The 16,186-nt window shown below is 41.2% G+C and overlaps 1 protein-coding gene across 1 annotated transcript; it reads right to left on the bottom strand.

Moving 5' to 3' along the window:
• Nucleotides 1–411: 411 nt before the first annotated feature.
• Nucleotides 412–12,810, bottom strand: LOC128734320 (succinate dehydrogenase [ubiquinone] iron-sulfur subunit, mitochondrial). Its single transcript, XM_053828450.1, has 4 exons — nt 12,613–12,810; nt 12,160–12,270; nt 11,784–12,088; nt 412–1,113 (listed from the first exon to the last, which is right to left on the bottom strand). Exons 1-4 carry the CDS (start codon nt 12,667–12,669, stop codon nt 717–719), a joined length of 870 nt encoding a protein of 289 aa, XP_053684425.1. The 5' UTR covers nt 12,670–12,810; the 3' UTR covers nt 412–716.
• Nucleotides 12,811–16,186: the final 3,376 nt, after the last annotated feature.

The following is a 16,186-nucleotide window of genomic DNA, read 5'->3' as shown; positions in this document are numbered from 1 at the left end:
TAGCTATCGACCTACCCTATCGCGGACACAGAAAAGTATATTACTATTATTAGCTATGATAAACAATGGTACATTCGCGTTTCAACAACCGGTTGAGAGGGAACTCATCGAAGGAAAGCAGGCAAGCAAGCAAAACTTCCCGAAGGCAAAGACTATCGAAAACTCGTAACTCTCTAGAAACAACAAAAAAAAAACAGGCGGTGCACGATCGTAACAGCACGGAAAAAAAGCCGTAATGATAAAACAAAAATGAATAAAGAATGTTTCAAATATTTTCACTTTTCCAATCGTGTCTTTGTTTTTTTCACTGTCGTTTGTTTAGGTATTGAGAAATCTATTAAACTACGACGAGCTGCGCTCGATTGGCTTTCTTTCAACCATTATTATTGCAAAACCAACCGAGAATGGAGATCAGCAGACAAACGGTTGTTGTCCGCTGAAAGCACTCTTTATTAGATAGTAGATACTGGGCGTAGCAGCAGATTAAACATAAATATTATTTCGATAATTTTTTTTCTAGAGTCACCATCAAAAACTAGAACACAAACAAGTACGTACGTACGTAATTACCCCTGGGTCGTGATCGTAGTGCCGACGGCAACACCCGACAGCCGAAAAACAAAAATCCTGCGCGATGTGTGATGACTGATGCATATCATACTCACAATACTTTTTTTTTAACTCTGTTTCACCTTCTTCCTCCTTCCTGGGCGTTCCTACTTGCTATGCAGCGCAGCGGTTTCCATGCCGGGTGCGTTCTTCTTGGCGATACCGGACAGCAGCTTCTTGATCTCGGCGATCGCCTTGCCCGGGTTCAGACCCTTCGGACAGGTTCGGGTGCAGTTCATAATCGTGTGGCACCGATAGACGCTGAAGGGATCCTTTAGTTTGTTCAACCGCTCGGTGGTCGATTCATCGCGCGAATCGATGATCCAACGGTAGGCCTGCATCAGCACCGCCGGTCCGAGGTATTTGTCACCGTTCCACCAGTACGATGGGCAGGACGTCGAACAGCAAGCGCACAGGATGCACTCGTACAGACCGTCCAGCTTGGCGCGATCGTCCACCGACTGGAGGTACTGTGCGTCGCCCTTCTTTTCCGTTGATTCGTTCCTAAGCAGGAGAAAAATGAAAGATGAATGAGTTAACTCAATGCACGTAATAAATTGATTGAATTTAAGACAAATGATAAAGTTTGAATTGATTTTTAAGTCTAAATTGTAAATTGGGCCTAAAAATCCCACAATTTATAAAATGTAGTGATTCTAACTTCCAACCGCTGCAATTCTAGCCTAATCCATCACAGTTACAGTTATCTTGAGGGACAGTTTAATTACTATTGGATCGGCCTTTTTGCGGGCCATCTTCAACTTTTCAACCGTGACCTTCTTAAGCCGCCCGACGATAAGCGAGGTTAATACTCTCCTGGGCGTGGTCGCAGCCACGCCACTCCTAGCGGCCTTTGCAAGAGTCTCGGTCATCTCGCTGCATTGCAATAACTCTTACTGCAGCTTGAATGGTACAACAAAGGCTAACCGTCAGCTTCTTGATGTCCAAATGCGCACTGGATCTCACCTGGATGAACGAATACAAGTCGTCCACCACATTTATTGCTAGTTCCAGCTTACTCTTAGCTAGTCGTGGCAATACTCCCGTTTTAAGAAGGCTCGCTGACGCTACTTCCTCACTTTCTGCAGGTTGCAACGTTTGTTTTTGTTGTCCTTAGCGCTGTTGTCACCCGCTTTTTTCCAGGTGCTAATAAGGGTCCCCACTTGAACAGGGTTCCTAATTTCGAGTGGGTCTCCTTTTTGGTCTGTGGCTGCGGCGGTGCTCACGTCACCTTACCGCTTTTGAAGAAATTTTCGTTGCGTCGTTTATATTGATCCCTCGTTTATTTTTTAGGACTTGACTAATGCAAAGGGGTCCATACTATAAGCATCTATCTCAGCTTGTAATAGGTAGTCGGCTTTATGATTCCACGGTAATCTATACAAGTAGTGAAGTCATTAGTAGGATAACAGCGGTCAGCCTGTAAGTGTTCTATCAAACCTGTCCCATTTTATAATATATCTAGTACACCATTCTAATATGCCAAAGGCAATCCCAAACGCGGCTTTTAGGCTTTTGGGATCCGTTTCCCTGTCCGTACACAACCGAGGATCCAAGGATCACCCCTATTCTATCTAAAACCGTTGCACCAACCCCGTTATTGTTCTGTACACTAGCAAATTGCTGCGAGATCTGTTGAACCGGCCAATTTGGGGACACTTGAGCAAGTAGATCGCTATGGCCGCCATTTACAACCTCCGCGGTCCCTTTTATTCCAGCAGCGGAACTTTATAGCAATTTTCCAATTCCATTAAAACTCGCAGTTTCGAGCCCTGGCCTAGCATGAACTCCTGCAGCAGGCGAAGCATAATTTTGAAACAAATTTCTGTTGCAATCAGGTAATCAGCCATTAATGACATCGACGATGGAGTTCCTCGTTAAATATCCAGTTGCCAGGCAACCAGGCACGAATGATATATTATTAAGGTGAAGGTCGTCAGAGTCCAATTGCATTTTTTACTGATTTCAGTACTTTCACGACAAGAACAGAATTGCTAGATAATAATCTGTTATGAACAATTATGAAACGTAGAATCGCGTATCTATTTTTGCTGTTGAACGAGATCCGATAGTAATTCTATCACATAAAATGCTGTTTACGGTGAATTTTATTGGCAGTGAATTTTATAAGTATACTAGCTGACCCGACAAACTTCGTATTGCCACAAATTAACCTGTGTTGTACATAAATCATGAATCTCGGATGATCTTTGTCACTATCTCGAGTTTTGCAAGCCCCCCAGTGGGCGGCGCTTCCGACGGCGGGTCACCGGCAACACTCGCGACCGGCTCGTCCTGAATGATCTAGTGTTACTATAGATAGTTTTTGTGGTCTTGTTATTGATTAATGTTTTATGGAAGAGTCTCGAATTTCTCGAGTTGGATTAGTTTTTGAGTTTCGCAAAAATTTCTGTTTTATTTGTATGAGAGTCCATATCCTCCTACCACAGGGGTGAGAGGTCTCTAACTCATAAAATCTCATAAAATAAATTCAAGACTCAAAAATCTCCTACATGCTAAATTTGGTTCCATTTGCTTGATTAGTACTCAAATTATAAGGAAATTTGTATTTCATTTGTATGGGAGCCCACCCTCTTAAAAGGGAAAGGGGTCGTAATACACCACAGAAAAAAAATTCTGCCATCTAAAACTCTCACATGCCAAATTTGGTTCCATTTGCTTGATTAGTTCTAAAGTTATGAGCAAATTTGTATTTCATTTGTATTGGAGCCCCCCCTCCTAATGTGGGAAGAGGTCCTAATTCATCACAGAAAAAATTCTTGCCTCCAAAAACACCTACACGCCAAATTTGGTTCCATTTGCTGGATTAGTTCTCGAGTTATGAGGAAATTTGTATTTCGTGTGTATAGGACCCCCCCCCCTCCTAAAGTGGGGAGGGGTCCCAATTCATCATTGAAAAAAAAATTGTCTCCAAAAACACACATATGCCAAATTTGGTTCAATTCGCTTGATTAGTTCTCGAGTTATGAGGAAATTTGTATTTCATTTGTACAGGAGCCCCTCCTCTTAAAGTGGGGAGGGGTCCTAATTCACCATAGAAAATTTTCTTGCTCTCGAAAACCTTCACATGCCAAATTTGGTTGCATTTGCTTGATTAGTTCTCGAGTTATGAGGAAAATTGTATGGAAGCCCCCCCTCTTAAAGGGGAGAGGAGTTATAATTCCTCTTATAAAGAGGGGAGGGGTCTCAATTCACCATAGAATAAATTCTTGTCACCAAAAAAAACACCCACATGCCAAATGTTGTTCTATTTGCTTGATTAGTTCTCGAGTTAGGAGGAAATTTGTATTTCATTTGTACAGGAGCCCCCCCCTCTTAGAATGGGGAGGGGTCCTAATTTACCGTAGAAAATTTTCCTGCCCTCGAAAACCTTCACATGCCAAATTTGGTTCCATTTGCTTGATTAGTTCTCGAGTTATGAGGAAATTTGTATGGAAGCCCCCCCTCTTAAAGGGGAGAGGAGTTACAATTCCCCTTATAAAGAGGGAGGGGTCTCAATTTACCATAGAATAAATTCTTGTCACCGAAAACACCCACATGCCAAATTTGGTTCTATTTGCTTGATTAGTTCTCGAGTTATGAGGAAATTTGTATTTCATTTGTATAGGAGCCCCCCCTCCTAAAGTGGGGAGAGGTTCTTATTCATCATAGAAAAAATTCTTGCCTCCAAAAACACCTACATGCCAAATTTGGTTCCATTTGCTGGATTAGCTCTCGAGTTATAAGGAAATTTGTATTTCGTTTGTATAGGAGCCCCCCCCCCACTTAAAGTGGGGAGGGGTCCCAATTCATCATAGAAAAAAATTTTGTCTCCAAAAACACACACATGCCAAATTTGGTTCCATTTGCTTGATTAGTTCTCGAGTTATGAGGAAATTGGTATTTCATTTGTACAGGAGCCCCCCCTCTTAAAGTGAGGAGGGGTCCTAATTCAACATAGAAAATTTTCTTGCCCTCGAAAACTTTCACATGCCAAATTTGGTTCCATTTGCTTGATTAGTTCTCGAGTTATGAGGAAATTTGTATGGCAACCCCCCCTCTTAAAGGGGAGAGGAGTTATAATTCCCCTTATAAAGAGGGGAGGAGTCTCAAATTACCCTAGAATAAATTCTTGTCACCGAAAACACCCACATGCCAAATTTGGTTCTATTTGCTTGATTAGTTCTCGAGTAATGCAGAAATTTGTGTTTCATTTGTATGGGAGCCCCCCCTCTTAGTGGGGGGAGGGGTCTCTAACCATCACTAAAACCTTTCCTGGCCCCAAAAACCTCTACATGCAAATTTTCACGCCGATTGGTTCAGTAGTTTTTGATTCTATAAGGAACACAGGACAGACAGACAGAAATCCTTCTTTATAGGTATAGATTTTTGACACTCTACGGCCGTTAATTTAATATCGAATTATTGGTCAATTTCATGATTGCTCAACGTAAATATGGCATCACTTCACATATACACCCATTTCCTTGGTAACGTAAAACAACAACAAAGTAATTTTAATTGGGCATAAATCTCAGTATTTAGTGTAATTTATGCCCCAAAACGTAATAGAACCTATAGAATGCAATGTTTACTGCTCCGAGTTGCCAGATCTTATTACGGCTAGCAAGTTAGTTGAACTAATTTTATTTATTTTTTTGTGATGGTTTCCCGAGTCTATGGGAGCATGTTGGTACACTGAAGAAGGGAAGCGAAGGGTGATATTTGGTGCCATACTGACTGCCATCAATGGACGGCAGTCAGTATGGCACCAATTTCTGACGACCTTGTCGTTAAATAGCTGCAGCTTCTGCGTTGCCTTTGTCCAGACGTACCAATTTTCGCAAGCGTACAGCAATACGGATTTAACGTTTTAGTTGAAAATTCAGCTCGACCAACATCGAGCGTTCCCTGGCTACCAAGATATTGAAAGGCGTCCACCTGTTCAACCTGTTGTCTCGCCACTGTAAAGTTGGTGGGATTGTCAGTGTTCACTCTCATAGACTTAGTCTTTGCTACATTGACTGATAAGATTTGCTGCCTGGGAGTTCCTGGAGAGGTCATTTGGCTTGTACGAACAGAACAATGTCGTCGGTTAGGTCGAGGTAATTTAGCTGCTCCATCGTTAGAGGATCCCAAGGTAATCTTCGATTTGGTCTACTGTCAATAGTTTCAATGATGAGAAACAGTAGCGATGATAATGTGCAGTCCTGTCTAACACCAGATGAGTCGGATAAGACACCTTGCACGGGAACGCCTCGTACTGGGCTTCAACGAGATGGACTAGTTTATGGAGAGAAGCGTCAATCTTCTCCTGAATCCAGTTGAGGATTACCTAGAGTACTTTAAGAGAAATACAGATACCAATTACCGCATTCATTTGTCTTCTTTTTTAAGGACTTTGACCAATATAACCGGCATCTTATCCACCGGAAAATTTGCGGTCTTTCTTATATAGGTGAATAGCTGATAGGGGAACTGTGGGTAAGACGAACAGGGTGGGTAAGACGGATAGGTGGTTGATTCTACCAGTTAAGCATTAAAATTCGTAAATGTTTTGATGGGAATGCAACCAGCTTGCTATCCCATGATGTCTGAACGTTTCAAGCATCATTTAAAACTTTCCAATTTTGATAAAGTACAAAAAAACTAAAAGTTGGACTCGATTCTGCGTTTGGATGTAACTTTATTCCCGTCAGAATTAAGCTTTTTGAGCGGTTTAATTCCAAAATGTTGCCCATAGCATGAAGTATTTCGATTTAATACATTTTCAAGTAACGTCTGCATTGAAATAATACGTAATTTCATTTGCGTATGAAAAATTGTGAACGCTTTAAAAAAATGTATAATGATGGGGTGAAATGGACAACTGCTAGTGTGGGTAAGATGGTCAGTGAACATATTATATTAAAATTGTTGATTTTGCTTCTTAGTGATATCTGAAGCATATAAATGAAAATTTAACCGGAAAACGTGAACTTCAAACAAATCAGCAGCGGCCAGGCATGAAACAGTTTTTGGAACGCTTGTTCATATTGCCGCTGCCTAACAACTTTCTATTGGCTGCCTCTAGTGGGAGGGGATGGACTGCCCCCTTCATTTTTTGCACGCTACACCACCATATTTTACGTATTCAATTTGTTAAGGGTCAAAAATAATAATATGCGCTCAGTTGAGGCGATTTACAATACCTGTCCATCTTACCCCCACACATTGTCCGTTTCACCCGCAGCACTAAAAAAGTTCACTTTTTCGGACCATTTTTAAAACTCAAAATATACATTGAAAAACATTTTTTGTTAAATATTTCACTAGCTCCTTTTGAAAACAATATGTTGAACTGAAGTAAACTGTATTTAGGTTTTATAAATCATAAGTTCTCTGTATTATATTAGCTGTTCTTCTTAACCTGTTCGTCTTACCCACAGTTCCCCTACATCATAGGTCAGCTTTGTGCATCTCGGCTGAAATGTAGTCCATCCCAGGCGCTCTATAAGATTTCATACTGTTGATTTCAATTTCATCCAGTTGGTCTCTGACATTTAAAATTTAAAAGAGTTGTTCAAAATGCTCAACACATCGCTTAAGCTGTCCTGTCCGGTCAGTCAGTAAGTGACCATCTCTGTTCTTTAGCGGTATCTTAGTATTCATCCTGGTACCCCTAAGACGGAGAGAAATAGCGTACAGCAAACGGATATCACTACTGCGCGACGGTTTTTCTTCAACTGGGGCGTTAGTCCATGCTCTCTTATCCCGCCTACAAGCTAGTTTACCTCTCAAGTTCGGCAGGCGTATCGTTGACCAGCAACTGTTTTGGCCGTACTTGTTCATGCTCGGTCAACGTCAACTTTCGATTTTCTCTGCTCGTCGACCGTCCTCCAAGTTTCTTCCAAAATCCATTCCCTCCGAGGGATTTGTCACTGGTCGTGATGAATGTGTTTTCTATTCCAGTCCATTGTTCTTCGACAGTTCCACCAGTTGGTAACTCTGAGACTCGGGAGTCAAGTTGTTCGATAAAGGCTCTGTTCACCTCGGGATTTTCCAAACGGCGGACGTCGTAACGACGCTCAACTTTCTCCTTCCGTCGATGGACACGTGCGCTTGTTGCGTACATCAAGAAGTCTTCTTCTCCTCTTTCGACTCGTTGGACACGTGCGACGCGCAAGCATAGCGCCGCTTTCGCTCATCTCTCCTAGGCGTCCCATGACGCATTCAAGACCCGCGTTGTTTGAGTCAATCTTCGCGCTGAGGTCACCCAAGCAAATTTGAATGTCCCCATTCGAGATTTTCTCAACCACGCTGTTCGGCTGGCTGTAAAAATACTCGTTTTCTGCAGGTCGGCCGCATCTGTTGGCGCATAGCATGAAAATAATAGCTATTGCAGAAATTTGTTAGACGGCACACCAAAGTCAAACTGGACTTCTACTGTACAAAAGGTACACATGCAGGAGGCCAACGGTTCGTTGAATCCAAACGTCGTGCGGTGAAAGCGAAGTTGAGCAAATCAGTAGAACGGAGGGTACGTTGCACGGCACGAAAGTTGAGCTACGATAAGATTCTCGGGCTATCGATTTTATCACTTTTGCTACAAACATTGCTTGCTCAATCTTTCTGCGTCGTTCAAGAGTGTCAATGCTAAGAAGACGGCAGCGGTCGGGATACGGGGGCAAGTTCGCCGGATCACGCCAAGGTAGATCTCGTAGTGCGAATCGGATGAACCGTTTTTGTGCACGTTCTATTCGCAAGTTCCACACAAGTTGTTGAGGACACCACATTAAACCAGCATATTCAAGTAACGGTCGCACCAGTGAGCAATATAAGGCCTTCAAGCAATGAGGATCGCTTAGCGATTACGTTTGTGCGGTATGAATTGAAGGAGAGCTTGGCATCTAACAAAACACCTAGGTCGCTAACGTGATGATACTCTTACTAGTTCCTGATTGTCGATCTGATACTGGAACACTATTGGATTCACAGTGCGGTGAAAGGTAATAACATGACACTATACTATACTAATAAGTAACCATAAGTAAATAGTGCGAATAACAGAGGCCCCAAGTTACAGCCATACAGTAAACTTCCGTGATGCACCAAGCCACGAGATTTTCTTTAACAATATGCCATGGTCTATCCGATCGAGCGCCACTTTCAAGTTGGTATAGATTGCAACAGCTTGAGCCTTCGGTTCCATGTGTGTAATGTTTTTTGTTCGGGATAAAACGTTCCAATTGTTCCGATTGGTGTCCGTCTTTTTATGCTGAAGGTCATTGCCAATAATAATAATCGATTTCTACTTTTATTTTCTGTAACGCGTTTAATTTTCGTGTACAGTATACTGTTAGCCTAAGATCCCTGTCTTGCCGATGTGACTGGCATCTTGCCATGGGCGGAAACCGTTAACCTTTCAACACGTGTACCAATCCGGATGAAATGTTTTCCACTAAGTAAAACTATGTTTTACCATCAAAACACAAATCTTCCACACAGGATTGTTAGCAACGTGCTGCTTGAGCAACAAATACTGATGCTGAAAACCATCAAGGCACGTATCAGTTGGGCTCAATAACAATAACAACAGAATGGCAAGTCCAAAACGCTAATCTAGCGCCACGACTTTGCTTTGTTTTCATGTGTCAGCCGAACCATTTGCGTTGGAAAGCCACGTTCAGTCATAATCCGCGCTTTACTGAATCGTACGCCGACTTGAAGTTTACAAACAGATTTGTCTTGTCGTAATTTGTCCTAAGGTGAACGATTTGTCCATCATACGATCTTCTCGAAAACCTCATTCGTTTTTGTCAACAAACGGTTCCGGTAACGACCTTATCCAAAATACGGGAGATTGTTGTTGGCCGAGTTGACTCTCTTATTGCTCCAATCAAGTCGATGACCTCACTTGTAGATCGACCATATGAGACCTTCCAACCAGTCTGCTGGTAATATGATCGATTTTCAACAACACTGCAGGCGGGAATGCCGTTCATCTCATCCACATTTGGTGAATCCAAAAAGCCTGTCCATCATCTTCAGTCTATTTTTTATTACGGCAATCTAATCAATTGACAAAAAGAATGGTAGTAAACAATAATGAAACCAAGATCAGAATAGTTATAAATTATTTGTGAACTTCTTAGTAGAATTCACGAACATGCGGGAAAAATTCGGAAAAATTCCTTTTACTTCTGCTGCCAATGTGATTACAGGTACGCGTCTTTTGGTTCCGATTTGTAACCTTCATCAGTGTGGCAAAAAGGACTGCTCAGCCGATATTACATAACCCTTGAACCACACGCCATCACCAGCGGACATAGCAGGAGTTGGCACGATCCGGTTCCTGATCACATTTTCGTTTTTAAGAAACTTCTCGCATCGTGTCTAGTAACAAAATATTTCGCCTACTCCTACCTTTTGTCCAATGCTGGAAGGTGCATGAGTCGAACCAAGCTATAATCTGAGATTATAACCGGGTTCGAACCCACAACACCCGCCAGGGCATGCGGTTCGCTGGTACTTGTACCTTTGAACCATAGAGGCGCTGGACAAAAGGAGACTGCAAAATCCACTTATCAAGATAGGGACGCGTTTGGTTGGGTTATCGCCACATATTGTGCCTCTTCCTACATCTATTGCAGATTACCACCGAGCGAGAAGTTTAAATCTAACTGGTTTTTACTGGCAGGACGACGACACTATGCCGGCCCTTACGACTTGCAAGGTACTGCACGTAACGTTGTTCGTCTGTCAGCGTGTGTTAGCCGCGATTCGCGGCGCGGGTTTTCGAGGGGAGGCCCCGTTAGAATAAGTTTTTCAAAATCATTGCTTCGTGCTGATAGGCGATGCAATAAATAGCCAATTGCAATAAACTAAGCTCTTGCAGGAACACGCATGCTTTTAGCCTTATCAGCAGCAATTTGAAATGAGCGACCGATTGGTATCTCCTATGGTCGTCGTCATCAGCAGCCTAGAGCCGAGATGGCGTGTTTTAAGCAGTCGTCTCCATTCAACTCGATCTTGGGTTCTTACCTCGTCATCAATTTCTGGCACGTCGATGCACGTTGCAATGTTTTCGTGGCGCTGTCATTCGACATCCTTACGATGTGTCCGGCCCACCGTAGCCTACCGACGTTCGTTAGATGTACGATGGGAATCTCTCCAAACAATGCATGTAGCTCGTGATTCATACGCATCCGCTGCTCTCCACTTTCACCTTCTATGGTGTCAAACGCATAAATTTCGCGATGTTTCTTAGAATCAATCGAATCTCGTTCGAATCTCGGCTAGGCGGTGCTTGCTAGTTAGAGTCAGTAGGATTGTTGCACTGGCCCCGTAATTTTCCTGTACTCTAACAGCCGGCTGCGAAGTCTGTCGATAAAGAAGGGTAATGTCTAAAGACGGTATAAACCCATGGCTTTGCTTAGAATCATATTTGAATTCCTTTTGTGCTTAATATTTTAGTTAGACCGGTGTTATAAAAGCACAACGACGCCTTCTCTATTCTATCTAAGCCATTATCATCGTTAGTTTAATGGTCGAAAAAACGAAACATACTTCAGCTCTTTGCAAAGGTAACTATTACTATGCGATTCTTAAACTATCAATTCAATTGGCTTTAGTTCCAACCGCTCTCTCACATTCTTTCGTTACTTCAGTCCAAAAGAATAAGGTAATTAGACTGTACCATGACATCATTAATTCAAGATCTTCTAAACTATCGGCTGTCAGAATGCACGACAGATTTTGTCTTATAATGGTGATTCAACAAAATTAGACTGTTATTGAGATCGAACAATAAGACTAAACCAGTGCCATTTAGGCAAAAAATAAATGCATACATCGCGGAGGTGCTAAATAACTAAGCTGCTGTTGCTAGTTGTTCATTTTGGAAGACGACAAAAATATCCTGAACTCAAAACCTACAACAATTATGTGATCATAGATTTATGTAATCGAATCTATGAATAAATTTAAATGTATGGTAGCAATAAGCTTTAAATGGTGCACAGCACCATACAATAGCCGCATCTACTCTGAGAGCGTCTTTCAAGGCAGCAGCGGCCTTATCAGTGATATATTTATTCATGCATCGCACCTCATTCAAAGATAAACGAAAAAAAGTGTCTTTTGCGATAGCAAAGACCCCAAATCTACACTAATCTAGTGGCATAAGTACTTACTTGCGCTGCAGCCATGGCTGGATCGCACGATACTGATTGTAAAAGTTGTTCATATCCGGCACCAGATCCTTCACCACATACATATGCGGCAACGGATAGATCTTGGTTGGCTTGCTAAGATTTTCGTTGTCGATCTTGCAGATGCAGGCCAAAGTGTTCGTACCACCAATGTTCATGGCGCACGAGCCGCAAATGCCCTCGCGACAGGAGCGACGGAACGTCAGCGTTGGGTCCATTTCATTCTTAATCTTAATCAGCGCATCCAGCACCATCGGACCACAGGTGCTCAAATCAACGTCGTATGTCTACGGTGGATACGGCAAACAAAATCTTATTCAATGGTGACCTTTTGATACATTTCATTCCATTCACGAACCTGGTTATAAGGCTTCTGATCCGGCTTGTCCGGATTCCAGCGGTAGATTTGGAATTTTTTAACCTTTGCGGCCGCTGCATTGTTGACAGCAGCTACGTGAATGTTTCGGATCTAGAACGAAAAAAAGTTACACAATCAGCAATGCATTTTTATCAACGTTTATGCTGCCATTATCCACAATGTCAAGGTCGTTCCAGTTTTTTTCGCAGGTGAAGGTTAGGCGTCAATGCAACAGTAAGCCCATTAATCGTTTAAAAACAATAACTAATCAGTATTAACGGATTGGCCGGCTGCCAACTGCGAAGCCGCTACAATATTCGACGCAGAAATTTTCCCCAGAAAGCGGTTCTACTTAAACATTATATAACAGAGATACCAATTATTTTCCACCGCATTCACTGCGACACGAGAAAAAAATGGCCTATTGCACAACCATCAGGTGGAAAAACTTACCTGACCGAAGGCTCCACGGCAGGCAAGCAACATTTTGAGGTCACAAACTAGGGCCATCGAAAGAACGTTCCGCGGTGCACACAAAAACCGGCAGGGAGGTAGAAAAAATCGAGACCGATCGACTAAATTTGCCAAATCACTTGCCCAAAAACGAGTGGAACGTCACACCGCGTTACGAGACAAGAGAGTAATGTCGTGTTGGTGAGAATGAATGAATGAGAAACGGAACAGGACAGGAGGAAAAGTGTTGTTCGCTGCCTTTTCCTTTGCTGCAAATTTTCTGCTTCTGTACAGGTATTGAAGTTATGTTGTTTGGTCTCGCATCGCATAGTGGTGTATGTCGTCGCGGAACAGCATGAATTTGCTTGTGTAAGTGTTCCGTTATGCTGGTTATGCTACATTCAAAATTAATTTTTGTTGAACATTAAATTCAAGCTGAAGATTGATAATTAGTGCATAGCTTTATAAGCCAATAGTCAAACTGTCAGTAATTAACTGCATGAAAGAGCTATTTGTTAGTTGCACTTGCAATTAAAACGAAATTTTTAATTGCATGTTATATATGTTGTTTAATATTTTCTAAATTTATATTGCGCATATTATTGTCTTCTTTACCTTAAAACATACACTCTCACAGTCTCACTCTATCGTCAAGCAGAGATGCCAGATTTTTTTCGGGAAAATGTTATTGCTGATTGCAAGGAAAATTGTACCATCCAAAGTGCGATATCGCTCATAAAAGTGCTATTTTGCATTAAATCGTTTCGGTATCTTCGGCGCACTTTTTCGTTATATTCCAAGCAATAAGTGCGCCGAAGAAACCGAGACGATTTAATGCCAAATAGCACTTTTATGAGCGATATCGCACATTGGATGGTACAATTTTCCTTGCAATTGACAATATCAACTCGATAATATTGCTCGACTTCGGGAATAGACCAAATCAAGGTGACGTCATCTGGCAGATACTGGCGCCCTTGTTTACAAACAGACCGCAGAGTAAAAAAAGTTTCAGCTTTTTAAACGGCAAGTTTGTTGTTTAAACCGAGTTTAAACAGCATTAGGACTAAATTTAAAAGCTATTATGCCTGTAAAATGTTAAAACACAAGCTACATTCGCTATAAACGTAAAAGAAAGTTTTCCAAAATGTAAACAAGGGCGCCAGTATCTGTCAATTGACGGTATGATGATTTGGTCTATAAAACTGCTCGAGACAAGTTTCAAAATTCTGTGCAAATCTATTCTATTTGCTGAGTGCAAGAAAAAATTTACCCAAAAATTTACCATCAAAAGTGCACAATCACGTAGACAATTATCGAAGTCCTCTATAACAAGAGCCAGTCTTGCTAGTAATTAATGGGCGAGGTAATGAGGTCTTCACAATTATGTTGTAATACATAGTACCGGCAATTAGTGCCACAAAACCACCGAAAGGGTCAAGTTTAAAATAGCGATTTAACAATCAGCTTGTATCTAAATCTTTATTAAACCTACAAAAACTGCTGCATGTTTACTAAAATTTGGACGCATTTTGCAAACAAATTTCCACTTCATAATGTGACGAAATTTTTGACGTAGGACTACGTCTTACGGCAAGTTTTCAGATAGGGTGTCATTCCAAAAAATCGAAAAATGCGTGCGTCACGAAAAATGAAAGGTTTTGAGCGCTAATAGCTCAGCGGTTTTCCTATCGATTTTCAATATTCTTACACCAATCGATCGGAAAATCTTCTAAGAATTGACCCAAATAAAGAAAACTATGGATTCTTGATGTTGAACTATTGAAAAATAGAACATAATGAACCTATGTTTTACCAGAATTCTCGCCTCGTGATTGGTTGGAAGATTCTTTGCGATGATCTAAACCTATACCAATTTGATATCTGTGCTTGGGAAGTAAGCCAAAACAAGTGACCAAGTTTCCTCATTTCAACAAGATTTTTTAACACCGCGGTTAAACCTAGACCATCTTGATGTCCTTGCTTGGGAAGTACGCCAGAAAGAGTGACAAAGCCCCCTCGTGCCAACAGATTTCTTACGAACGCGATTTAACCTAGTCCAATTTGATGTCTGTGTTAGGAAAGTGTGCCAGAAAAAATGACACAAGTTCGTTGTCCCAACAGATCGCAAATTCTTTACTGCGAGACGATTAAACCTCGGCGAATTTGATATCTGTGTTGGAAAAATGTGCTACAGCTGTAGTGTTCGATCATAATACGACTCTCTATGAAGGTGAAATTAGTCATCATCGATTCTGCCAATTTCAAAAGCAGTTTTTTTGTTTGAAACAAAATACGGTTTATGCAAATATATTCGCTGTGTACAGATTGGCAAGAAGAATGCAGTATATACATTTTTATAAACACAATCTCGCTTTTGGGCCGAAAAGTTGCTTCCGAAATTGGGCTTTCCAACGAAAAGTCAATGACTGCTAGTTTCCCGTGAATACGCATGCTTACCGTTTCATTAGAAGTGTATTGAAAATATGTGCTGTTGATAAAATAGGATTGAATTGGTAAAATCTCTTCAACGTTTGTGTTGAGCAATAGTTTGTGTTCTTGATTTTGTTAAATTGTTTTCAAATGCACAATCTTTTGAGAATTGAACCTATGCAATGTTACTACTTTGATAAATGTTACATACAACCCATGTACACTCAAAATATTCTGCACATAACTAATAGTAAATTTCCATATGAAAATCCATATGATTATCATGAGCCGCATATAAACACGATCCTTCCAGAAATACACATAAAAATTATACGCGTATGAATAGTATGTGCAATTATACGCATAAAAATTATATGAATATGAATAGTATGTGCCAAGGGGTCGGTCACTCAGCACAGCCGTTTTTATGTTAGGCGACTTGAAACAAGTTGAACTGTGCCGATGCTGTACCGAAAGTGCCGAACTGCAAGATTTGTTAAATTCGTTCTAATCTGATAGATCTGGCAACCGTGCGAGATGATTTTGACAACTGGCAGTGGTCCCATTTCATCTGTAACATTGAACCGGAGGTGTGTAAAGCCATATAAATGTTATTTTTATAGGGCTTTAGAGGTGTGCCGCTTTTGATATCTCTGGAGTGCCTCGGCACAATGTGCTGAGTGTCCGACCCCTTGGTATGTGCTAATTTTTCGCTTGCACATAAATGATAACTGTTTGGCACATAAAGATCATTTACTGGGCACATTGCAAAAATCTATATGTGGGACACATAGAAACTATACGAAAAGTTTTCTCAGTGTAGCATGTATATATGTTGCATATAGCATGTATACATGAAGAATCGAATGATTACAAGCATGAATACATGCTACTATCACTACAAAGAGATTTACGTACACGCAAAGTAATCCACACGTTCTTTCCACGTGAAAAATCACATAAATTTCTCTATAGGGAGTTACGTGACTTTCAGTTGAACATTATTGGAAAATACAATAACATCTATCTGATTTCCACGTAAATGCACGTAAGATAAAAAGGGAGGGAAGCATTTTTTTCTGTTATCACACGTACGTTCGCAAGGAGATTTCCTGCAAGTGTGAGCAGTGTTCAAAATCTC

This window comes from Sabethes cyaneus, chromosome 2 (genome assembly GCF_943734655.1).
Source record: "Sabethes cyaneus chromosome 2, idSabCyanKW18_F2, whole genome shotgun sequence".
Classification (NCBI taxonomy): domain Eukaryota; kingdom Metazoa; phylum Arthropoda; class Insecta; order Diptera; family Culicidae; genus Sabethes; species Sabethes cyaneus.
This window is presented reverse-complemented; position numbering and strand designations above follow the sequence as displayed.